We start from the raw sequence: 26,213 nt of genomic DNA, 5'->3' as shown, positions 1-26,213 counted from the left end.
CATTATCATGAAGCAGATGAATTCAAACTTTGCTCTTTTTTATATTTCGGTGACCCTGTGGTTAATGTGTGGTTATGTTAAGGTACAAGAACCATTTGGTTATGGATAGGAAAATATCATGTTTTGGTATAAAATGCCTGGTTTCAGTGACACAATCACTGTTGGTAATGCAGTGTTTTGTTGAAAAAACAGTTTTGTTGTTTGTTGGCAGCTGTCTCACCTAGGAGACACACCATCCAACATCCCCTCCACCTCCAGAACCATGTCAGCTTATACTGTCACTTTAGATATGTTGATATGATACATATGAAACATAGAAACTGCAGAAACGTACGTCACCATTTTCTTCTAGTGACTGGGCTGCAGCAGGCAGTAGTGTGCAGTAGTTTTCTCAAAAGAACGTCCAAAACCTATTTGAATGCATAAACGAGTCATACTATACAATGAACAATAAATGTACAGTGGACATAGCACTTGTAGTTTTTTTTCTCTCAGCTCGAGATTGAAAATGCACTTGTGGCCATGTTCCTCTAATGAAACAAAAGGTATGTGTCACCTAAATGCACAGAATACATCATTGTGTGTTTTTGATCAATATTTTGATGTCATTGGAGCACTATGGCACAGAGCAATAAAGTATATCAGTCCTCAAGTCACTGCTTGTTGGTCAGTTAGTCAGTTTACTGTTGGTTTTGGTTCAGTGTATTTCTTTTGAAAACTAGAAACAAAAGATGAACTAATATCAGCCTTTTTGCCTTGTGGCACTGATGGCGTAGCATTTGACAGGGGCTTTAAGAGTCAACATGTAACATTTCTGTAGGTAGAGATGAATTTAGATGTCGAAAATGCCATCTCAAAAAAACACATTTAAATCAAAGTGAAAAGCAGACCTACAGAAGCAAATGTGCTCTTTTATATCTGATATCCTTATGACATTTCATAAAACCCTTTTTTTTACATGAAGGGCATGTCATTATGTTTCTCTTTATTTTTCAAATTTCTTTTAACCATCTAGTCTTAACATTTCTAAAGGAGCCTCTGTTAAACAGCAACATTGGTGAAATAATACATTTTCTCATCATGCTTTGGTTTCCAGGTTATTTCTAGTGATTGAATATGTGAACGGCGGGGACTTGATGTTTCATATGCAACGACAAAGGAAGCTCCCTGAAGAACATGCAAGGTAAACATCCAACCCGTTCAAATTCCCAGGTTGTCAAATACAGATGCTTCTAGAAAATAATCTATGCTGGAAATGTAAAAGGCAGGAAGGCACCTTTATCCATGCAATGTGGGTCTGTCCTCTGGTTCTACCTTTCTGGAGAGAGATAATCAAAATAATACAAGAGTTGCTAGGTATGCCTGTTCCTGAATCACTTCAACTTTGCCTCTTTGGGGACAGGTCATGTTTACCCAAGATCTCCAAGCCAGCATTTGCTCTAGCATCATCAGCATTTGCTCATCCTCCACAACTGGAAGTCAAATTAGCCCTGAGTATAGTCATCGGGTTAAGTTAATTACAGAGAACGCATCATTTGAATTAATGATAGCCAATCTACACAGCCATAGAGATTCATATTTGCTTGTCTGGGTTCAGCTTTGTCTTTTATAAAAGGAATAGACATGTCATAGGAGCTGGACACAATACTGAAGTTATTTGCTTTTTGGATGCACGCTCCATACTTAAAGCTATAGTGCGTAACTTCTACAGGTCCGTAAATGTCCGTTTCACCCAAGCCACTACTAGAGGAGATGACACAATGCTGATTAAGCCGATCGGCTCCTCTAACATCTCGCGGTATTTTTCAATATATATCATTTTTAGTATGCGTGTAGACCGGCGACATTCCCGCGCTGGCGCACAGGAAATGCTTCCTCACAACAAGAAGGGAGGGGGAGGAAAAGTGGAGAGTGTCACAGCAAGAGGTAGAGCGCAGGTAAAAGGTGAAAGCAACATGGCGGAGAAGCGGCCGTGACACGGTCCAGAAGTGGATCCTACCATAAAGAAAAAGCCTGGACGTTCGGCTGAAGGTCTATTAGCAAAGAAGGAAAGTGACCGACGGAGAAAGCAGACAAGGATTTGTATTGGCGTCGCTTTTCCTCGGTGAAGAGCCCTGAAGGAAGAAATTGGGCTGAGGGCAGACACGGATGTTGCCTTGCTGCTGTTGGATAAGTAAGTGACTTGGTTTATAATTATATTATGAGCAGTATGTGTTGCTGTTACATGTACTGGACCTAGTACTTTATTATTTTCTTGGAAATGGTGCTATGAACATAATATAATGTTAGCAGCCTGGTGTTTGCCACGTTGTGTAGCATTGTGTACACGGTGTGCAGCGAGTGTTACTCTGTGTACACGGTGTGTGGGGACTGGCCAGTGTTACTCTGTGTACACAGTGTATGGCGACTGACGAGTGTTACTCTGTGTACGGTGTGTGGCGACTGGCGAGTGTTACTCTGTGTACACGGTGTGTGGCGAGTGTTACTCTGTGTAACACTCGGCTTATTAGTGGTAATAACGCATTATCCGCTGGGAGGCGACAGAAGTTACGCACTATAGCTTTAACTATCATTATGAATTTTTTTTTTTTTTTTTCAATGAACTATGGTGGTAACATACGGATGGAGAGAGTGGGCTCTTGCATCTTTTGCTTTGGCTGTACTATAGGGACCTTTTTTGTTTCTTTGTTTGTTTGTTTCCAGGCTTGACTTTTAGAATAGGTCACCTGATTACTCCCACAAGGATTGGGGCTGTGCTGATGGACTTTTGAATCATTAATGTTATGAATGTTGCAGAGATGATGCTTTTTTGTCTGTGCTGTATGTATTTATGTAATTGATTGTTTATTTGATTTTTGTATATGTTTATACCGGTATGATTTTTAATATGATATGAAAAACTTCAAATTGTTGACATACTGTAATGACGTCATACTGTTACCCACAGCAACAACAAGCATGGTTGAAAGCAAAATTATAACGAACTCCATGGTGGTTCCAGAAAGTGGAGCAGCTGTGGAATAAACTGTGGCGTCCTTAGGTCTGGGAGTCCTGGATGTTTTATGAACAGCCCCAGAGTTCTCAGACTCTTTTAGCAACTTACCGCTCAGAGGGAACTCATTCAGTGGCTCCTCTGGCAGCAGCATATACATATACACATACATATAACATGAATCAGTTAAAAAAGTTAAAAATATCAACAGTTAAAATTACTCAAGTTTTTGACTAGATTTCTGAATTGACCCATTGAAACCAGAGTATCAAGCTTCAAAGTGCACTGTAATTCGTTCCAGGTATATGGTGCAAAGAAGCTGAAAGCAATCTTTCCCAAATCAGTATTAGTTCTAGGAACCTGCAGTACTAACCAGTCTTGCAAACATGTGTGATATGTTGCAGTTCTCCAACCAATAAGTGATGACAAATATGAGGGCAATTTTTGAAGAAGTCCCTCTGAGTAAACAAAAGCAAATGATGGTCCCTTCTAATAGAAAGAGAAGGCCAACCCACTTTTTGATAAAGCAAACAGTGATGTGTGCCATAGCTGTCTCCATTTATAAATCTAAGGGCTGAATGGTAGACAGCATTTAGGGGCATAAGAGTGTAGGCAGCTGCATGTCGAGAAATTACATCATTAGAGATTTATTTCTGTACAAAAAACCCATCTGATTGTAATTTTCTTGTAAGTGCATCAGCTTGTGGTTTGAAGGTGAATTTATCATCAATCCAGATGCCTAAATATTTATAATGTGGAACTTGTTCAATGATTGTATCATTTAGAGTGCAGGTTTTGAGAGTCCTGTGGTTAATATTTTTGGTTCTGGAGAACAGCATATATTTAGTTTTGTCAGCATTTAATACAAGTTTGAGATTCATTCATGCATTTTGCAGAACGTTGAAAGAATGCTGCAGGATTTCAAGAGCTAAATTTACAGAGTCAGTCCACCAATATAAAATTGTGTCATCAGCATAAAAATGGACATTACAGTTTTGCAAGAACAGAGCTATATCATTTATATGTATAGTGAATAGCACTGGTCCTAAGACTGAACCTTGTGGAAAACCTTTTGTTATTGGTAAAAACTCTGATCTAACATTTCCCACTTTTACACACTGTTGTCTGCCAGAGAGGTAATTGGTGAACCATTTAATGGCTCGTGGATCAAATCCAATATTTGATAGTCTTTTTAGGAGTAAAGAATGATCAACTGTATCAAATGCTTTTTATATATCAATAAAAACAGCAACACAGTGCTTCCTGTTATCTGCAGCTGACACAATGTCATTTAAAATTAAGGAAGTAGCGGAGACAGTGCTATGATCTGATCTGAAGCCAGATTGGTGGGGGGTTAATACAGCATATTGAGCTAAAAATGACTTGAGTTGATTATTTACTAATGTTTGTAGGATTTTAGACAGACAAGACAGTTTTGAAATTGGACAGTAGTTGTTTAGATCACTTTTTTCTCCTCCTTTGTGCAAAGTTTAAACATGAGCTGACTTCCATACTTTAGGTAGTATACCAGTTGAAATACTTAAATTAAAGATATATGCTCTGAAATTATGGGAGCTGCAAGCTTGAGGAGAAAGGGGGCCAAATTGTCCTCTCCAGCTGCTTTTCTTGAGTCAGTGGCTTGAAGAGCCTAAGTGACTACAGTAGGAGAAAAGGGGTGGACGGCAAATTGAGGGGCATAGTTTACTGTACAGTATGTACATTATCATCATTATTAATAAATGTATTTGTACAATTAGGTGATGTCATACTTTTATCCTCAAACAACAAAATGTCTGTTGAACGCTGTACATATATCTTCTTTTTCAGTCAGTGTGATATTTCTGGAATTGACATGAGTGGGCAGAGAGGAAGCTTTGTTTTTAGTTTGTCAGAGTTCACGTCTTTGCAGGATTTTGATGGATTTGACCAAGAACTGGAGATAGAGGTTAAGTAATAATTAGATTTAGCTTTTCTTGTTAAGAAGGGGCATTTATTTCTTAGCTTTCTGAAAGCAAGCCAATGGGAGTGGTTCCCGGAACTTCTACCTGGGGACCATGCTTTGTTCCGTCACTGGAACAGATTTGATAATTCAGAGGTGAACCAAGGGCTGAATCTATCTTTTAATCTTAACTTCTTAAATCTAGCATGTTTGTTAACAACTGAATTGAAGATATTTGAAAAATAATTTAATGCTAGTTCCACATCTGGGATTTCTATTGTATGTGAAAGGTCACCATGTTTGAGACCATGTAAAAAGGCTTAAAATTTCTGAAGTTTCTTTTGACAGCAATTTGAGTTTTTGAGTTGGTCAATCGAGTATCTCTGATACATACTATTGGGCAATGATCACTTATATCTAATGGAAGTACACCACTGGAAGAATATTTATGGGGATGATTTGTTGATATAATGTCAGTCAAGGTTAATTAGAGAGGTCCTTAAAATTCAGATGGGTAGGATTAGAGATTAAGTAAGACCAAGTTCAGCACAGATGGACTTTAGACTATCTGAGTCTGTGGACATCCAATTTAAGTTAAAGTCTCCTATAATAGTCACTTCTGAGGTCATGAAAGGGGTTAAATCCTCAAAAATGTCAGTAACTGCTTCTAGAGGGGCGGTGGGGGATTGGGGGGAAGATAAAAAGCAACAACCCTAAATAAAAAGCATTTTGACTTAATTATATATTTAAACTCAATAGTTCATACTACTTTGGCATAGATATACTAACTAACTGGGATGCTTTGATGTTATTTCTGACAAATACAGTAGATTGCTACACCTTCACCCTTAGTGAGTCTGTCACATCTAAATCAGTTGTAATCATTTAAGTTAATATCGCCATCTTCAACTGACATTTTTTAACCAAGTTTCAGAAAAGACTAGAATGTCAGAATTGTTGTTAAAAGTACAAATATTAATGTAATATTATACTAAGGTCATGTATTGAAATCTTCAAATGAGTTCAGAGAAGAGGGAGGGTTCTGTGATAGAGCAAGTCCAGATTTTTTAAATACATTGACTGTGATGATAATACTGCTACAGGCACCAGAAGGTCTATGCATGTTACAGCAAATGGTATGATATGCAGTGTCAGAGGACATAATATCAACATTTTTTAATATCATTTATCTGCAATTGCCTGTTGGTATCCGGACAGGAATGTTAACAATGTCATTAAATGGTCTGAACCTGGTAAAAAGTGCACCTGTGTACATGGAGGAACCAATGTGGTAGGGACCAGGACCTTGTCATATTGTGAAGAATATCGTTATCACAAAAACACCTTGAAATACCGTAATATTATTTTAGGGCCATATCGTCCAGCCCTAATGTTTATTGTTGACATTCTTAAAATAGAAAAAACGTAAAAAAACAAAAACAAAAAAAAAAACCCTTAAATAACAAAAAATAAAATAAAATAAAATAATTAAAAATCAGATGATTTATAACACACATAGTGTCTTATAGTGACACACAGGTCACAGTATAGGGTCTCTGTGATGCACAACCGAAACACATTGTAACACGATTTATGTTGTCAAAGAGTCGCTTTTTTTTTTTCTTTAAGATATTTTTAGGGCATTTTTTTGCCTTTAATTGATAGGATAGTGAAGTGTGAACGGGGGAGAGAGAGAGGGAGAGACATGCAGCAAAGGGCCACAGGCTGGAGTCGAACCCAGGCCGCTGCTACAACAGCCTTGCACATGGGGCGCCTGCTCTACCACTAAGCCACCGACGCCCCAGAGTCGCGGTTTGGTTTAAATTATTTGATAAGGTTTAGAACAAAGATGTTTTGCATTAAAATAAGTAAATTTTTCTACGTAACGTGACGTAATATCAGTGCACGCTGGCCGTACATAAATTACATAATGTTACATTAAAACACTGTTTACTTTTAGTTTCGCATGGGATATGAACAGCTGTCTTCTGGGGGCAAGTCTTGTGTTGTTTGACCCGTCCACCTCCCCCTCCTCCCACCCATGGAGGGGTTGCCACAGATGGGTTTATATTGGAGTTAGCTGAAAGCCCCGCAGATCTCATAAAAATGCCGAAAGGTGCCTTTAGCATCAATATCACACGCCAAGGGGCATGACAAAGTGCTTGTATTTGACAACCTAGGGATGGAAACGGGCTGAACATCCTATACTGCTGTCTTATCTATTTCAGTGTGTTACTTCCACACGTAAAGTTTGTAACATGAAGCGAATTGACTTTATTGTTTGGCTTTTCTCAAATGCTGTACTGTAATAAAAAACAACTCAGGACCGTGTTGAGTTACTACAGTGAGGCCTCCAAGACTCCTCAGCAACAGAGTACTCCTTACAGACATACTGTATGCTTAATGGGATGCTTTAGCAGCTCTTCGTGGACGTGGCAGCGCTGCCGAAATCCAACCTAACACTTATTTTTCCACCTCTGAGAAATATAATGAGCATCCATAATTCATTGTGCCTGTCTACTTGCGGGGCATTCCAACTGCGGCTCTGATAAATGCTGGATCAAAGGCTGGGTAATTTAGAGAGGCACCGTTGGGCCCCTATCGGCCCCTACAATCTGTATTCTGGAGACAGTGGCTGTACATATGCAAAGCAGCATGTTAATCACTCATAATGATTGTACATATTCATGAGCAGCGCTCTTAGAGAGAGCCCTGCCGCATTCCCCCACGCCGTGGGGGAGGCGGGCTGGTGGGGGGGTGGATGGTGCTGCTGATAGGACGCAGCTTCTATCAGTCTGATGCCAGCTATGAAACAACGGTGTACAATGGAGGCTGTCACAGTAAAAATGTGGGGGAGCGATGTGGGATTTGTGATTTCTCCGTCAAACAGCTCGCCACTCCAGTCTTTCCCCCAGTGTTTGACAATCATGGGTTTACAGCAGGCAGACAGAGAGAGGCTCGTCACTGTTAATGAAGGCTTATCTCCTAGAGACAGAATACACACTACCTACACACACAGGAAATGCTTCTGACTCACCAAAGACGCACGCCAGCTACATCAAATCATGTTCAAAACTAGAGGGATTCGGGGGTTATGTGTGCTATAAAAATGTCTCTGTTCACCATAAAGAGAACAATCGTAGTAACATAAATCTACTTATGAAAGCCTTTTGTACCTCAAAACTCAGGGATTAATTAGAAATAACCAAATGGGCTGCACGTGTATTTCTGTGTTTCTGTATAATCAAACCATTACAAGGTCCAAGCTCTGAGTTAAAGATTTAGAAGCACAGTAATAGTATATTTAACATTTTCTGTCATTAATAAAGTCTTATTCTACATAGGTGCCCTCCTCTCAAGTAGGGCTGCGGCGAGTCAGACCACGCCCTGCAGATTTACACTTCCATTGTCAGTTTCACACACACAGTGAAGAGATGGACCCTAAAGGTTGCTGTGAGTGTGGCAGTAGCATGAAGGCCATGGTGTTAAAAAAGTCAAGGGGGTTATTACTTTTGTAGCATATATGCTGAGTCAGTTACTCTGTGATCTGTCTGTTAGATTATGAGATATCTTGACACTGAGGGTCCCCTGAGAGTGGCTAACCTATTGTCATTTCCAGGGCATCAAACACTGCTGCTTTTTCATGCCCCTTGGCATGTGACATCGATGCCAAATGCACTGGGCTTCCAATAAACAAACTTCCAAATAAATCAATACATCTGCAACACTTCTTGATGCTGAGAACAACTGTCATACTATAAAGAGCAAGAAAGTCTGGGAGGGAGGGGCGGTAGATTGGTCAAACCAGACCTGGATTTTCATCCAGGAGACTGCAGTTCGTGTCCTGTGTGAAACCAAAAGTCAGTGTGGTTTTAACACTATATTTACATTATCTTATGTAAGAAACAACACATTTTAACCCAGAACATTCTTTTGTTCTAAATCTGATCAATTTGTTTCATTGCATAAACCTAGCCGCAGTCATTTCACAACATAAACCATGTGTCTCAGTGTGTTTACACTGTGTCTCACAAAGATACCTAAATGTTGCTCTTTCCATCTGTTCTAGATGCCAAGGGATGTGATAAAGCGTCAGTATCTGACAACCTGGGAATGAGAATGGGTTGGGGTGGCACTATGGGAAAGCTCTTAGTGTTTTTAGAAAGGAAGGGGTTCATCCTTTGGGGGCATGAATGTGCTCAGTAACTCTCGTAATCTTCTCAATAAGCCCTTTGCCGACATGGAATCTGTAACATTGCTGGCCTTGTCTCTGTGCTGATGTCATACACTGTAAACCCCAATCCATCCATGACACAAAATTTTAATGTAAAGTCTACACAAACAGATTGTCAAAATGACATAAAGCCTTCATGTTCACTCGACCCAAAAACTCATCCCTTGTGAGCTTGACATAAGTTTTCAAGTTATGTCAACAATTTTTGAGTTAATTTGACTCAAATTTTTGAAGCCGATTTCAACTAATTAGTTTAAGGCCAATAAGCAACACTTTCATTGTGCACACATTGTGGCGTGTTAGGGCTAAATGAGTTGAGTTTCCCAGCATGCCATGAGACAGTGTGTTTAAGGCATGTGTTAAAATTTGTGTGGAGCTGTGTGGAGGTGAAATAAAAAACACTTTTTTCCAGGTTCAGAATTTGTCTATTTGCCTCATTTATTCTAGCAAATGACAAACCTAAGCTCGCTACAATATAATTTTATCATTCAATGAAATTGAAAAAAAATGTATAATGTGAACACAATGTTTTCACGTTCATATAACATAGAATTAAATCCTCACACAACAACAAAAAAAGGTTATATTAAACTGTCATACAATTCCTGCCAGACGTGAGAAATTTATTTTGTGTCTGGTGTATTCAAAAATTTTATGTTACTGCATTGTACCAAACTAAATGTTTTGAGTGCAAGCTGTTTCCAGTTTTATTTTTTTTTAAGTTAAATGAGCAAACTGGGGTTTACAGTGAAACTTTTTGACATTCGGACAGGTCTCTGTTACAGAAATGTTGTGCATTGCATTTATTCAAACATGACAGGCCCATCATGGATAGAGCTGCAATACTTGCTAGATATTTTTACCTGGAGTATGCAAGACAGTGGAAAACCCCTTTTCCTACTTACCACACTCAGAGAACTACAGAGGCAGTACACTAGAAAAATAAAAACACTAAGTTGTGGATTTTGAAAAATGCATTTCAATCACTGTTTATGTCTATGGCTTAATTAATGACCATTGTGAGTGTGGTGATCATATGTGATCAACACAGCGTGCAACTGCCAGGGCCTATGAAAGATGCTGATATTTTTTTGTGCACAAGAGGAAATTGTTGTCCTGATGGAGGCACTGGAGGACAGGTCAGATACATATTTTTCTTCTTTTCTCCTTTGCAGATTTTATGCTGCTGAAATCTGTATTGCTCTGAACTTCCTGCATGAAAAGGGCATAATCTACCGTGACCTGAAGCTGGACAATGTTCTCTTGGATCATGAGGGACACATCAAGCTCACAGACTACGGCATGTGCAAGGCAAGACGCACATTGATTTTTGTCAGTGAACTGCGTGGATGGCTGGCATAGGGCTATCAATAATGCAGTAGATCTGTATCGCCTGGAAGTACTAACAGGGCTCCTGTCTTTGTTGTTTTGTCCACCACTCATGTTCTCACTCATCATATCCTTTATCTTTCATCACTGCAACCACTCAGGAGGGGATCAGACCAGGTGACACCACTAGCACCTTCTGTGGAACACCCAACTACATTGCACCTGAGATCCTGAGAGGAGAGGACTATGGTGAGTACAGGAGTCACGCTGGGTTGGATTAGTTCGTCTCCAAATGCTGGGCCAAACAAAAAAATATATTTTTTTCTAAACTACTGATAGCAAATCTTAAGAAAAGGCAATGAGGGAAGGACAACAATTATGCTAAACTGCATCAGGCAACTTTTGTAAGCTAAGTGGTACCTACAGAAGTCCTGAGAGGTTAGGAAAGAAAGTCTGATCTAAATTGTTTTATCTTCTGTGTGAACAAGTGAAGAATCAAGTTTTGCCAGAATAATCTCTCTAAGTCAGGAGTGTCCAAACTTTTTCGAATGGGGGCCAGATAAAACAACGTGAAAACACCTGGGGGCCAACTGATTCTCGCATCAAAAGTTTTGTTTTTTTTTTAAAGTGAGACAAAAGCAACCATTTTTATCTTTTAATGAACTATTACTACTTGATGCCTGTCTACAGTGTAGTGTATGATAGTCTTATCATTCTGAGGTGAAGGATAAAAATGCCAAGTGATCTTGCTCGATTAACCATTATTGTGTAAAGGACCACATATGGTATATTTTGAAAGTCAAGGCGAGGGCCGATTAAAATTGGTCTGCTGGCCACAATTGGCCCCCGGGCCAGACTTTGGACATGCCTGCTCTAAGTTCTTCCTCATCTTTTTTTTTAAATCTCTGAAATGGGTAGAAAAAGGAAGTTTTGGCAGGTGATTTCTTTTTTCTGAGGAATTTCTTTTTTTTTCCATTTCGGCCAGAAGAGGCTTAAGTGCACCGCTACCCCATGTTCTAAATTGGACTAAAAGCATGGATGTTTTCTGCCAGGTTAGTTTTAATTCTTCTATGCACTCTAAACACAAGGTATTTATTTTGTGTGTTAGCAAGTTTTAATACAGAGCTGTCATATCATGGTAAAGCATCCCTCAAATAAGCATCCAAATTACCATGACTAACATTACATTAATGTTTGCTTTACAGTCAACTTAATGTACATTTTAATTTAATTTAATTATTTTTAATTAGACATGAACAGTTTTTTTTCACTCACTAGTGAGCAGGCTAACTGCTAACATCAATGTAGTTAATTCTAATGTTAGATGAGTGTCAATGAAAATGCATTTCTATCCAAAAGAAATATGTGATAGTAATGTTACCTAACTTGCTGGTGATTTTTACCAGTACCTCGCAATAAGAGTGCATGGAGAAAATAAAACTCACATGGAAGAAAACATGAATGCTTTTTGTCCTGTTTAAAACATGAGGTAGTGGTGTACCTCAGCCTCTAGTGGCTGAAATGAGTATTACAAGAACAACAAACACTAAGAAAAAATATCCTGACAACAACAACCTGCCAGAACATTTATTTAAGTTCAATTCATAAACACAGCTGGTAAAACAATTTAGATCAGACTTAGAAAATGGATTGCATTTCTCATTGGCCTCTCAGGGCTTCTGTAGCCAGTGCATGTACATAGAGAAAGTTTTTCACCAGTGACTAAACCAGCTCCAGTTTGCAATTTACATTGAAAGGATGAGAATAATTGAAGTCCTTCATGCCACACAAATATCTAAAAGAATATTTTGTCTTATTCCCTCCCAGGCTTCAGTGTGGACTGGTGGGCTCTGGGTGTGCTGATGTTTGAGATGATGGCTGGGAGGTCCCCATTTGACATTATCACCGACAATCCTGACATGAACACAGAGGAGTACCTCTTTCAAGGTGAAGCAAAGGATTTCAACAATACATAGGGTTTATACCTTTAAGTCTATCTGTCCCTGTTTCATCAGTGGGAACGTACCTAGTGTCTGACTACATCCACTATGCTTTAAGGGATTGGAAGTATAAAGGAATTGTGGGAAATCAAATATTAATATTGATAGCATGGCAGGCTGTTTGGTGCCATTTGAACAAAAACATGTTAATTTAACCCTTCGTGATGCTGATATTGTGAGAGCGGGAAGACAGATGTATTCCATGTAATGGAATAACACTTAGCTCTGGGCTGTAAAGGATTTATGTCTGAGTAAATCCAGGCTTAGATGGTTCTGGTATGCTTCATTAAAATAGCGGGAACTCGAAAACAGGGCTAATTATACTTCTGTCAAATGTTAATTAGTTTTAGTTTGCCGTAGATTTCTCACGTTTTGTTTTAGTCCGTGACATCTCTTGGCATTTGAGTGAACTTATTGATATATTTACATTAATGATATATTGTACAGTAAAGTGTGATAAAGCCAAGGAAAATAACAGTTCAACAACATACATTCATACTGTTGTTTTGTTTTATTTCCTGTTGAAGAAGATGTCCCTTATCTGTGTTTATTCCTGCTTTGTTTCCACCTTAGAAATCAAATGTAGTGATTTGTGTGTTTCAAGTTCAATTGACAGATTACATGGTCCTTTAGAGGTTAAGAAAATTCCACCCCAAAGTTGATTAAACTCTCTCAGTCCCATCTGATCAGATATGCATGGCATATACTGTAAACAAGCTGGTTTTCTTTTTAAAGAATACAACACTGTACTAGTTTGCTGTTGTCTGCATGGAACTTGCCAACCAAAAATGCTGTTACAGTTTGTGTGAGCAAGAAATGGGTTAATATTTGAGGACTCCTGTAATGATGTACTGCTGCATGCACATGCTGTAATGCATGCTCCCCCACCCCTCATGAACTGTGGAGAATCTGGCAGTACATCATGGCCTCTATTACAGATGAGATTTAGGGTGCTTGTGTGGAACAGTTCAGCGTTTTTTTCCCCATTAGTTTGCTTCATTTGGCAGATAATGGCATTTTCATTTGAACTGAGATGGCGCCAAATATCGACCCCGAGACCCCTGTAAACACAGGTCTCTGTCTTCCATCAATCAAACTGCAAAGTAATTTTTAGTTAGGAAGTTATAGCACTTACAGTTACAGTTACTGTTTTACCTGTACAAGGAGACGGATGGAGAAATCTAATGGCCAGCACTAACTTGTAATTGGAAAGTCCCACATAACAAAAAAGCTAAGGGATAATAGATAGTTTTCTCCTCTTTTGTCTGTTTGTGGATATCATTTTTTTACTGAAGCCAGAAAAAGCCAGTCCTACTGTATAATTTAATATCTTTAATAAAAAAAAAGGTTTTCAATTATACACACAGATGGTGTGAAATTAAGTACTGATTTCAAATTTCTGGAAATAAACCTTTTCCTAATAGGGTTGCAATGGTATGAGATTTTCATGGTAAAATCACCAAAATATTGCGGTTTCACGGTATTGCACTGTTAGTATTATACGTCAAAATGACCTTTAAAGTAATGAAACTAGAGAGTTTATTTTTGGTAAAATAAAGTTGAGATTAGCCGCAGCAATCCTTCTTGAAACCTTTTTTTTTGTTCAATGCAAGTTTGTGTAAACCCTTTTTGAAATAACTAATATAAAGCTGAGAGAGAAATGCACAGTGCACTGGTTGATATAACTATACTAAACAAAAAAACAAAACAAAACAAGGTTAATAAAACGTTTACAGAGTAATATTACCTGGTGATTGTTGAGATGAAGGATAGAAGAATCTTTGCCGTAATTACAAAGCTGTGAATCCTTCCTCATAATATTATGTATCACTGTGCATCTGATAAGTCCACAGTCCTTCATCAGTGCAAAAAAATGTGTTAGTGCCATTGACGCTCAAGAGAAGCAGCACTTTAATCACATTCTGTCCTTGGATTTGTCCCTGCTACACTACTTGGTCTAATTCTGCTCTTTGAATAGTGTCCTTGTTTGTTACAGGTGTCAAATTATAATTCTACAAATATACATGTAAATATTTCTACTGATCTACACAAAGAAGGGTTTTCAGCCATAAGAATGTCTCTAAATGACGCCCATGCACATACAGCCATGGCTTGAGCATATGGTACTTCTCCAGGCAGGAGAGTAGCAATTTCATTATGTAACTGAGTTAGGTAAGTGAGTTTCTAAGGCTAAATAATAGTCATTTTTATTTGAGTAGTAGCAGAAAATTGCAGGTCATTCAGGTTTTAATGTCTTAAAACATGCTTGAAGTTTAGCTAACTGATTGGTTTCATCTGCCCTCACTGATAAATATAATTGGGTATCATCTGCATACAATCAAAAATTTATGGAGTGTTTCCTAACAATGATACCCAAAGGAAGTATATATAAATTTAACCCTCTAAGACCAGAATTCTGAAGATTAGTTTGAGATACATCTCAGCAGTGTGTGTGTGTGTGTGTGTGTGTGTGTGTTCATTCATTCATTCATCTTCTAACCACTTCATCCTCTAGAGGGTCGCGGGGGGGCTGGAGCCTATCCCAGCTGACATCGGGCGAGAGGCAGGGTACACCCTGGACAGGTCGCCAGACTATCGCAGACACATAGAGACAGACAACCATTCACGCTCACATTCACACCTACGGACAATTTAGAGTTATCAATTAACCTAGTCCCCAGTCTGCATGTCTTTGGACTGTGGGAGGAAGCTGGAGTGCCCGGAGAGAACCCACGCTGACACGGGGAGAACATGCAAACTCCACACAGAAGGGCTCCCACGCCCGGGATCGAACCGGCAACCCTCTTGCTGTGAGGCGAGAGTGCTAACCACCACACCACCGTGCTGCCCGTGTGTGTGTGTCAAGTTTTTTTAATCATAAATCTGTAGTAAACATTTTGTTTTGGTCAGACACCTATTCAAATTTTAAAGGTTTAGAGTGTATATTATGGCTATTATGGGGGCTAACATCATCTCACATGAATAAAACTGGGCTCACTGAATCCTCAGGAGTATCAGCTTTCCAGTCATACCCAATTCATGCAATTTCACCACTGTTTAGGGAGTGCAGTATGCAGACATTTTCAAATACAATAGGCGAAAATAGCATATTTATAATGCATGCAAAGATGTGCCTAGTTTGTACCACAAACTGTATGAGACTAGCATAAGTTAAGGGGAAACTTGTGGGTACCTACAGAACCCATTTTCATTCAGATATCTTGAGGTGAGAAGCCTAACTTTGGATCGTTATTTACCTCCCTTTCTGAGAAGTTAGTAGAAAAAGATAAAAATCAACTACATTAAAGGAGCTATATGTAAGAAATATAAAGCAAATAGTCATAAAATCCTCCTAATATGTCACAGAGACTAAGGAATAATGTTCATATAACATACTGATCTCACCGACAACAATAGTACAGCCAGAATATTCACATTTTAAACATTTTTTTACGGTCCGCAAATCATGTTTATGTTTTGAATTTGTGTTTTGGCCTGTTGAGCCACCCACCGCCGTCTACCAGTCACACAGTCAGTAGAGTTTCAGCATCAGTTACAGTTACGACTGAGCTACAGCAGCACGGCAAGCAGCATTAGCAGTGTCCTGGTACATAGCATTAGCAGCCAGCTCCTCATGAGCTGTATCCCGGCAGCAGCGTTAGCAACAGAAAAGCCAGACTTGCTTGAACGGTCCGCTGGAAAACCGAAGATCAAGGACGCGGCGACGCAGCCCTGCCACAGCAGCCACACGTGAGCAAACAAATCAGTCTCCAGTGTGCCGCTGTCCAGTAACCTCAAATCTGTAGGGGAGGGGGGGCGGACACGACTCGCAGCAGTATTTTGAATTTGAGTGCAGTAACTGTTTTGGCCACATTCTTACATACAGCGCCTTTAACTAAACCAAGTTAATTTTTAAAAATGTAAACAGAGCTTGCATAGCTTATGTAACTGGGCAGGATGTTCCACGTCTTAGAGCGTAGTAGCTAAAAGCAGTTTCCCCACTCGTTTTATGGGCAACTTAACAACAGTTGAAATACCAGCATCAGAGGACCCATGGCCTCTAGTTGGTTGATAAGGAGTTAAAAAGTAAAAAATGAAAGAAGGTGCTATGTCATAAAGAGCTTTGTATGTAAGTAAAAGTACCTTGAAATTAATTCTAGAAGAAATGGGGTGCCAGTGCAGGGCAGATAAAACAGGAGTAATGTGCTCTCTGTTCCTATTCTTTGTGAAAAGTCTTGCTTAAGTTTCTTGAGTTCTAAAAATTTCCTTGCAACTTTTTTGGTAGGTCAGTAAAGAGGGTATTACAATAGTACAGCCCACTAGTAATGAAAAGTGAATCAGTTTCTTGGAATCCTGCTTTGTTAAGAACAGCCTAACCTTTTCAACATGTCTCAGGTGGAAGAATGCTGTCTTGGGGACTTGGCTAATATGGGCTTTAAAGTTTAAATCAGAGTCCAAAGTGACAAAGCCAATGAATATAACTGGGTCTCGTCTGCATAACAGTGAACATTTATGGACTTTTTCCTAATAACATTGCCCAAGGGACGCATGTATGAATACTACTGGTCCAAGCACAGGACCTTGTGGAACTCTGTTTCATTTTAATAAGGGAGGTACTTCCTTATGTAAGTAAGTAATAATGTATTACCAATCTACACAACATAAATACAAAATTGCAACAAAGTCCACTGTTTCAGAATGGCTTGAACTAAAGAAAACAAACTGTGGGTGTGATCATGCTCAGGGTAGAGGAACCTCTATTATATCTCTGCTATTTGCATTTGTGTTCCTTGAGCCATATGGTACCATAACATATCTCCTCCTTCCTCCCTCGCTCACACAGCCACCCACACAGTCCTCTATAACAGAAATTCCTCCATACTACAGTAACCTCATGTGACGCATTATGTCTCTGCTGTGACTGTCAGGAGCATAGCATGGTACCATGGCTAGCATCTGCCACCACTACCATCCTCATGGAGGTCTCACTGGTAGAACAGCAGGTTCCTAGATGAATGCCTGCCAACGGAAACCAACTCTTTCACTATAGGAGCCACCCAGCCATATGCCACCTAGCTAGACCCTTTGCCAGGCCCTGCTTTGGGTATCAGTGCTCCACATGCCAACTGCAGAGCTTTAGACAGACAGACAGCTGGCAAACATTTGATTCAGTGGGGGATACAGTCACAAGGTGGTATTTACATTAAGCATGTACAATTTTAATGACTGAAATATGTTATAAAAATGTTTTGGGTTGGTGTTATAGTAACACTGTTTTGAAATTTCATCTGGGCGTTAAAGGTCATTCTTGAAGTTAGAAGCAGTAGTTTGACTCAAAACAAAAATCTTACAACATTTTCCAGGGCTTTCAAACATATCTCAAAGTCTTCATCAGGCTGAGATTAATGCAACAGTATCTGTCTAAGCTAAAATTGGCTGATAATGACAGTCACCCCAATGTATTTAGTTAAACATTGCCTGCCCTCTCATCTTAGCATTTTGTAACAATATCTATTTTTTTTTCTCATATATTGCATTGTGAGAGGATATGTGATTAACAGTGAAAGGAAAAATGACTTGACTAAAGGCCCATTTATGCTCCCTTTACGCACGAAAATGTATACGTCCGTTTCAAACGATGTTACCGTCACTGCCCACATACTTCCATATGCCCTTTACGTTGGCATGGATGTTAACCAATATATCCACCAGGAGGCAGCCCAGAGTCAAAAGTTTATGACAACAACAAACTCAAAAACAAACATGGCGACTGTGGAGGAGATATTGATAATGTACCTCTTGCATAAAAGACAAAAACAGAGGCAGCGTTGTAGGAGGCGGTGGTCGGTGAGGCCGTTAAATACATCGTGACTGGAGGACGGAGAATTCTTTTCTCTAGTACTGCCGATGAGAGAAATTGAATTGTTATTTCTTCTTCGTGTCTCACTAGAGCTATGTATCGGGTAGTGACAGCAACACTGCCCCCACGGTTTCCGGTGGTACTGCTCCATTTGGCCCGTATCCGTAAGCTTTATGGAAATGTGCAGAAATATGGATGAATCTCGTTTTCGAGGACCCCCTCGAAAACGAGATGGTTCATCTCAAGGGGTTATCCATTAATAAATTTGATTTAAATGAACGCGGAGCACGGACAGAAGGCGCCATCCGTATCTGGATCCGTATTTAACATTGAGCATAAATGGGCCTTAAGGGTCCAAGCAGGGTTTAAGTTTGATCTGACAAGTTGGTGGACAATTTCTCTAATTTTTTCTCCATGGTTACCAAATGTAATGACAGCTCCTTTTTCAGCTGCAGAGAGGAAAATTTGTCCTAAAGCTTGCAGCTGTGTTTACACCCCACACCTTGATGTAGGATGCTTCATTCAGCTATGGAGGTGACTACAAACAGAGTGACACTCTGAGATAGAGTGAGAGTGGGAAGGATCCGGTTTTGGAAAGGCCCATGAATTCAAACTCTAAGGGGCCGATCACACCTACAGGTGGCGCTAGAAACGTGGACGCTTCAAAGACACTTGAAATGCCTCAAACGCCCTTTCAATGAGCGCTCCTTACAAGGAGCGCCTGTAGAGTGGGGGTGTGTGCACAACTGGGTGATCAAAACATTGAAAATGGACCCAAGACGGAGGAGGGCACCTGCCATTGCTCTGCTTTTAGATGATGAAGAACCCCGCAAAAAGCGGAGGTTTTGGGTACACGATATCCTCAAGAAAAGATGCTCTCCAGTGCTTATTGCTATACTGAGGTATTGAGGGATTGTATAGCTCCTCATAATTATAAACTGTCAGGATGAACCGTTCGTCATCGCACTGCATTGCCATTGTGTTTACACAATTTACCTCAGCTACTCTCAACAACAAAACATGAATGAAGTTGACGTGATAGCAAAGCCCGGCTCTTGCTTGATTCCATGGATTTGATTGGCTGCCCGGGCCAAGTATGACGAAATGGTGCTACTGGCGCCTGATGCCCAAAAGTTGAGATTATTTCAACTTTCAGCATCTACAAACGTGCGTCTAAAAAGATGCCAGAAAAAGAACGCACGTCTAAAAAGACGCCAGAAAGACGCTCGTCATAAAAAATGTTTGAAAACCAGTCAGACGCGCCGTATCATAGGGAATCAATTGTTTTACTGGCATCTTGTTTCTAGCGCTCCTTATAGGTGTGATCGCCGCCTAAGGCATACAACCATGAGGCAGTAGTTCCGTAGTTTTCCCTGTACCAGAATACTAATAAATGCAGACTGTTCTATAGCTCTGACAGTACTATGGACTTAGGTCTGGCTATGCAGGACTACCTCAAAACAAAAGGAAATCTTTGAAACATAAGGAGGACGAATTTTATTATTATAATATCATAATTAACAATTTTGACTTTAAATAATTTTTATGTGATTTTGAAGGTATTCTGCAGGTAGTAGCTTGTAATATTTTGAAAACATCAACCTATATTACCTTATTATTATTAGGTTATTAATTCATTTATGTCACCATATTATTTTTAATTCAAATCAATGCACTGATATAACCATTTTATCATCAGCAGGTTAACATATTGTTACCAAATATTGCTCTACTTTTACTTAATAGTTTTACCCCATTGCTATTATTAAATGTGTTTCCCCATTATTACTCTTTTTATTTGGTCCCTTATGCACTGTTTAATAAATTTCAGTCTAATATTACCCAGATATACCCATTGTTGATACCAAGCTATTTCCTGGTTACTTTGGTAATTACATGGTGTTCCCCAATTATTACCTCTTTATTATCAACCTGTCACCCCACTATTACTGTGTTATTACCAAAGTAAAATGGAAAGTACTACCAGGTTTTCTTTACCAGCTTAACAAGCAAATCCCATTTTGTCACCTCAAGAGATTCAATTCAGCAGTATAGCATTAGCATTTGTAACATTCATTATCCAGAAATGACCAGTGTTTGTAGAGATCATAGTTCATTTTACATTTTTACATATACATGTCTATTCTTAAGTTTTGTGGCACAGCACCTTCCTATCATATTCTGAAAATTTTGATTTTGATGGGGAGTAACTGTGTCTGTTTGAGAACACACACTGATCACATAACCTTGAGCTGTGATTGAAAGAAAAAAAAATCTCTGGTCACCTCAGCGTGAACCACTCCTGTGTGAAGCAGTACTATGTCCTTCTATTTCAGTTCGGAGGGAAAAATGATTTTTCAGAGTGTTTTTGTTCTCGTCAGCATGACAGCACTGAGCTGTGGGAGTCTCAAGGCTGTGTGTAGACCATCAGAAGAACAGAATAGTGTCCTCTGTAACTCCTCCCTTCCTTTGACTCCCACTCAGCAGACATGGTCACCCACAGGCAGGTTGGACTGTGAATCATCCTCCTCCCTACTCACGATTGTCCTTTTCTTTCTCCCCCTCGCTCTCTCTTTGTTCCTGTCCTTCTCTTCATGCCAACAGTTATTCTTGAGAAGCCCATTCGCATCCCAAGGTCTCTGTCGGTGAAAGCTGCCAGCGTGCTCAAGGGCTTTCTAAACAAGGTGAGAGTAGTCCACTCCCAATCAGCCCTTTCTCTCTCTCTCTCTGTCTCTCTCTCTCACACACTCTCTCTCTCTCTCTCTCTCTCTCTGTCTGTGTGCAATGCTGCTCAGTCAAAAGTGTGGGATCAGGGCCAAGAACTGGCTCCGTATAATGGACAGCCGAGGAAGGCCTCTTTATTTACCTCAGACTGCCTGAGCATATCTTTGTTCCTGTGTTAAGGTGAAACTTTATTGACAGGATCATAGGTGATAGACTAAGATACAGTGCAAGTGAAATATCAATTATAATGTAAATTAATCCAGTCCAGGTATTGTTGTGTGTCTCAGCCATAAAGTCTATGGTACACACAGTTTCTTAACCCACATTGGTCACTTGATACATTGATTACATCAAAGAGCAAGATGAGAAATCGCTAGTTGTTTGATATATTTATAATTTTAAAAAAACTAAATGAAATAGGTTTGAAATGTTTAACTATCTTTATATACACAGATCAGCCACAACATTTAAACTACAAACAGGTTAAGTAAATAACATTGATCATCTCATTACAGTTCAGGGTTCTACTGGGAAGCCTTTGGTCTTGGCACCACCTACTCAAACACGCTGAAGACTAAGTACACCCCCTCGTGGCAATGGCAGTGGCCCCTCCAGCCAGACAAGAACTGCTCAGGAATGGCCCGAGGAAGACAACAATGACTTCAAGGCGTTGACCTGACCACCAAAGTCCCAAGATCCCAATGCAATCAAGCATCCGTGTAATGTGCTGGTACCCTTCTTCCAACCCACAGAACTCAATGGATACATTGCCCACATCCTGGTGCCAGACACCCCCGAGATCCTGTGTCCATGCATCAACAGGTCAGAGCCAAGTCCGATCTAAGGAGGCCCTACCTTGGATCATGACCAATCCCCACCATCGATTGGTCTTGGCTCTGGGGTACTGGCAAGTCGCACGAATGCTCGATTGGATTGGGATCTGGGAAATTTGGAGGCCAGGTCGATGCTTTAAGCTCTTTGTCAAGTCCCTCTGGCCATTCCTCAGCAGTTTTTGCAGCGTGGTATGGCACATTGTCCTGCTGGGAGGCCACTGCCTTCAGGGAGTGCCATTGGTATTAAGGGTGTGTACTTCGTCTGCAACAGTATTGGGGTGTGTGGTGCATGTCAAAAGGCTTCCACATGAATGCCACAACCCAACAGCAGAATGTTGCATTGTAGGGTGGCAAGGTGGTGCAGTGATTTGCACTGTCTGTGTGGAGTTTGCATATTCTTTTCTCCGGGTTCTCTGGTTTCCTCCCACAGTTCGAAGACATGCAAGTTAGGTTAAATGGTAACTCTAAAATTGCCTGTAGGTAGCCTGAATAGTTGTTTGTCTCAATGTGTTAGCCTTGTCATAGTCTAGTGACCTGTCCAGAGTGTACTCCTCCTTTGGCCCAGTGTCAGCTGGTACAGGCTCCAGCCCCTCAGTGACCCTGAATAGGATAAACTGTAACGGATAATTCATGATAATGAATGCTGAATTATAAAAAGATTATCAATATTATTCACTTCACCTGTCACTGGTTTAAATGTTGTGGCTGATCGATGAATAAGATCAGATTCATCACTGTGCTATTCTTAAAATAGATGTAGATGATGTAGATGTTTTGATAAATTTCCCCCTTCTTCAAGTCTTTATGTTAAATAAAGCCTGGTTTAGACCAAAGATTTGCAATGCAGTGATTTTGCAATGTTCTGCAACATTGTAAAAATCTGCCAGGTCACACGAATGCAACTAGATGAGACGGTGTATCATCTCTATGCAACAACTCAGGTGTCGTGCTTAACGTTCTAAAAACAGCCGCTGGCAAATTGACTATTTGAGTTGCAGGTGACACCATCAGCGGGCTTGAGGCGAGCTCAGACCGGCCAGTTCACACCGCTGCAGTTTTCCTTTGCAAAATTCTAAAATGGTTCAGTCTTGTTGTGAATCATTGGTCTGAACTGGGCTTAAGGCTAACCACTTCCTGACTCCAGCTCTGTCCCTAACACACAGACATGAGATTGAGATCCATCTGAACATCTTACCTCCACAAAGAAAGCAAATAAGTATATTTAACAAACTTTTGAATTAATCTGTTAAAAAGGGGGTTTCTCAGAGAAAGTTAGGAATGTGCAGCCAATACCATATTTTTTTATATCTTGAAGTCTTTTTATCCACTTTTCAGGCACCAACTGCCTTACACACATCGTTTCAGTATGAACACTTGGAGAGACTTCAAAACAATCAATATCCGCTGCATGAATCAAAATCACAAATACTGTTCCATGGAAAGGCAGCGCAGACCTTTCTAATTAAACTTACAAATGCATTACTAGGCAGGGTTATCTGTGGACAAGTTATTCACAGTGGTGTTTTAAATGATCAGTCTCGTGATATTCTGTGTTTGTCTTTTTGTCAACAAATCCCATGAAAATATCAAACCCAACAATGAGCTGATCACACTCTAGAACATTTTGGATAAAAGCACTACAGTGCAATCTGTTTACCATATTCTTCCTCAGTACCACAGAGCTCCATTGTTCTCCAAAAACTATAAAACACATCAGTGAGCCACGTGGTTGCACTGGTTGACACATTCCTCCATTAGCATGAACACACACAAAGTTAGTTTATTTTGACTCAATCCCACATACACCATCCTGCTGCCACAAATACTCATCAAAGCACCACATGTGGATTAATCCACCCCTGAAAATAGTCCCCAACAAATGCAACATTTCCTCCTGTTTGAGTAACATCAGATAAAAACTACAGTGACCAGCCAATTTTAGGAAATTACTTAACCTTTTTTGAAAAAAATAAAACTATATTTTTGTGAGCTACATTTACATCTTCAGTGGGAATCAATGTTGCTGGATATCCGACTTTTCTCACTTCAGTCACCTACTTTTTTTTTTTTTTTTTGCAGCAAAATGGAGGTAGTGGACTGAAAAAGCAACAGATTATATTATTCAAGTAGGCTACCTAAAGTTTAATTTGTATTTGCATTTGCAGTATTAATAATTTAAACTATAAAAAAAAATCAATACATGGCACTGTATGATGATACAATATTGCCACAAAAAAAAAAAATCATAAAAGTAGGGTTTATCAATTTTTTTCCCCCCACTCCTACTAGATAATCTAGGCATCTCCCTGAATCTAACAACATTTCAATTCCACACAGCCATGCCAACATACTTGTTTTGCTTTGGTTTTAGAAATGGAGTGTTGCAAAGTAAAACGATGCCGGGTGATGTTGAGAGGATATGCTGATTTAGAACAGCACCGGTAGCAGCCTCTGTTAGAGGCATGAGAGGCAGTTGAGGTTAGAGGTTGGGGTACAGGTAAGAATTACATCTCGTTACTTACGAAGGTTACAACAATGTGGCGTTGTAGCAGCTTTCACATAACCATCACGTTGGTGGGTTCTTCTTGTACTGGTGAGCAAGGTTTGTAGAGAAGTGCCAAGGTTTCAAATGAATGTGGCCACAACTCTTCATATCTCGACCAATCAGTCAACTCAGTGGAGTGGGTGGAATCCAAGATCTGGATCCAGGCAAGAAACAGCAGGCATGGAGCACCACAGACAGGGTAATGGAAAGTCAGAAAGTGACAGATGAAATATATAAAATAACACCAAAGTTATCATTTTACCCATGCAAGTTTTAAATCTCTGCATGTTTTATACTTCAGTAAAATGAATGGAAGACAGTTACCTGAAACAAAATAACATTAAAAATTCTGAAAATGCACATTTTGCTAAATGTAATTAATTTTAATTGTAATTTTAATTTATTTTTAATTAATTTTAATTTAATTTAATTTAATTTTATATACTTTATTAATCCCCCTGAGAGGAAATTCAATTTAAAAGGGTCAGCACAAAAAGTGATTGGTAGTAAATGAACTGCAACATGTTAACAAATAAAGGGATTCTGTCCACAGAAACTGTGAGCACACACAGGGATTTTGATTTGAAACTTACAGTGCTGGGTCAAAAATAAGTATAATATATATATATATATATATATATACCTTACAACAGTGTTGCTGGAATGATGTCGATATGACAATCAACTGATTATTTTCAATGTCTGTTTTTGTTGCAAACTGCACGTCATGCGGGAAAAATGGGTTTTCACTCTGAATCTTTAGATAAGCTGCAGCCGAGCCAAGCTGCTCACGCGGGCAGTGTGGTCCAGGTGTTAGTGTAGCTCTGATGCATGAGGCTTCTGCTGTTCATGCAAACAGCCTTTCACATACACTTCAGCTCTGTAAGTCATCACCATAATTGTTGTGATGAAAAGAGCATAGTCCAAGATAAGCATTTACAGGGGGGGCTATATGTACACATACACATGCAGAGCATGATGAAATAATGTGTGGCCAACATTATTACTAACTGTCCACATTGCTTCATTCCCCAAGGGATAGTTTGGATCTTTTGAAGTGGGGTTGTATGTGGTACTTACTTAGTGTATTGCATTCAGCTGCCACGCTACCTTTTTGGAGAAGCTGACTGTACACATAACAAAACCAAGGTCAGTTTAAAGTATGCTGTATTTTGAGTATTTTCACTGCTTTACCTGGCTGTCAGACTGCAATTTCCAGGGGGGAACTGATGCTTTATATGGTTCTCCTCAAAGCTAGCCTCCATTGAGAAAAACAGCAGTTCAACATTGTTAAACACAGGAGCTGCTGGTCTACGTCTGCTTTGATTAGTTTGTTTGTTTGTGTTATTGTGTGATTTTGGCATTTAAAAGGACAAGTTGAGATTCACCAAAGTCACATAATAACACGAACACAGTAACTGATTCAGGCAATTGTATCAACTTCCATGTTTTGCAAGCCAAAAATACTGGTTTTGTCAATGGAGTCTGGTGGCTTTGACAAGAGCATAGATGGGGAGCTGAGGTTGTCAACGCCTTCCCCCTCAGAACGGGCTGTCTGACAGAAAGGTAAAGCGGTGTAAATATTCTAAATATAGCGTACACTTAAACTGATATTGATTTTCTTTGAGGTGACTAAAATATGTTTTTCTGCTGCCTAAGGCAGGTTGTCCACATATGAATGGTTACTGAGTAGCAGGTGGCACCATGTACAGTAGCCTCAGCCACCAGTGGGTGACTGTGTGTGAGAATGGATGAAT

General features: G+C 39.6%; 1 protein-coding gene across 2 annotated transcripts in view; it reads left to right on the top strand.

Annotated features, from left to right (window-relative positions):
• The window catches only part of prkcz (protein kinase C, zeta), a 225,110-nt gene that overhangs the window by 138,905 nt on the left and 59,992 nt on the right, over positions 1 to 26,213 (top strand). For both annotated transcript variants that reach the window (XM_049581679.1, XM_049581680.1), the window contains 5 exons: positions 1,097 to 1,183; positions 10,341 to 10,476; positions 10,656 to 10,743; positions 12,322 to 12,441; positions 20,959 to 21,038. In XM_049581679.1, the coding sequence (XP_049437636.1) occupies positions 1,097 to 1,183; positions 10,341 to 10,476; positions 10,656 to 10,743; positions 12,322 to 12,441; positions 20,959 to 21,038 (511 nt within the window). The remainder of the gene's footprint in view (positions 1 to 1,096; positions 1,184 to 10,340; positions 10,477 to 10,655; positions 10,744 to 12,321; positions 12,442 to 20,958; positions 21,039 to 26,213) is intronic.

Source organism: Epinephelus fuscoguttatus, linkage group LG7 (genome assembly GCF_011397635.1).
Source record: "Epinephelus fuscoguttatus linkage group LG7, E.fuscoguttatus.final_Chr_v1".
Classification (NCBI taxonomy): Eukaryota; Metazoa; Chordata; class Actinopteri; order Perciformes; family Serranidae; genus Epinephelus; species Epinephelus fuscoguttatus.
Note: the sequence above shows the minus strand (reverse complement) of the source record. Positions and strands in the feature narration are given on the sequence as shown.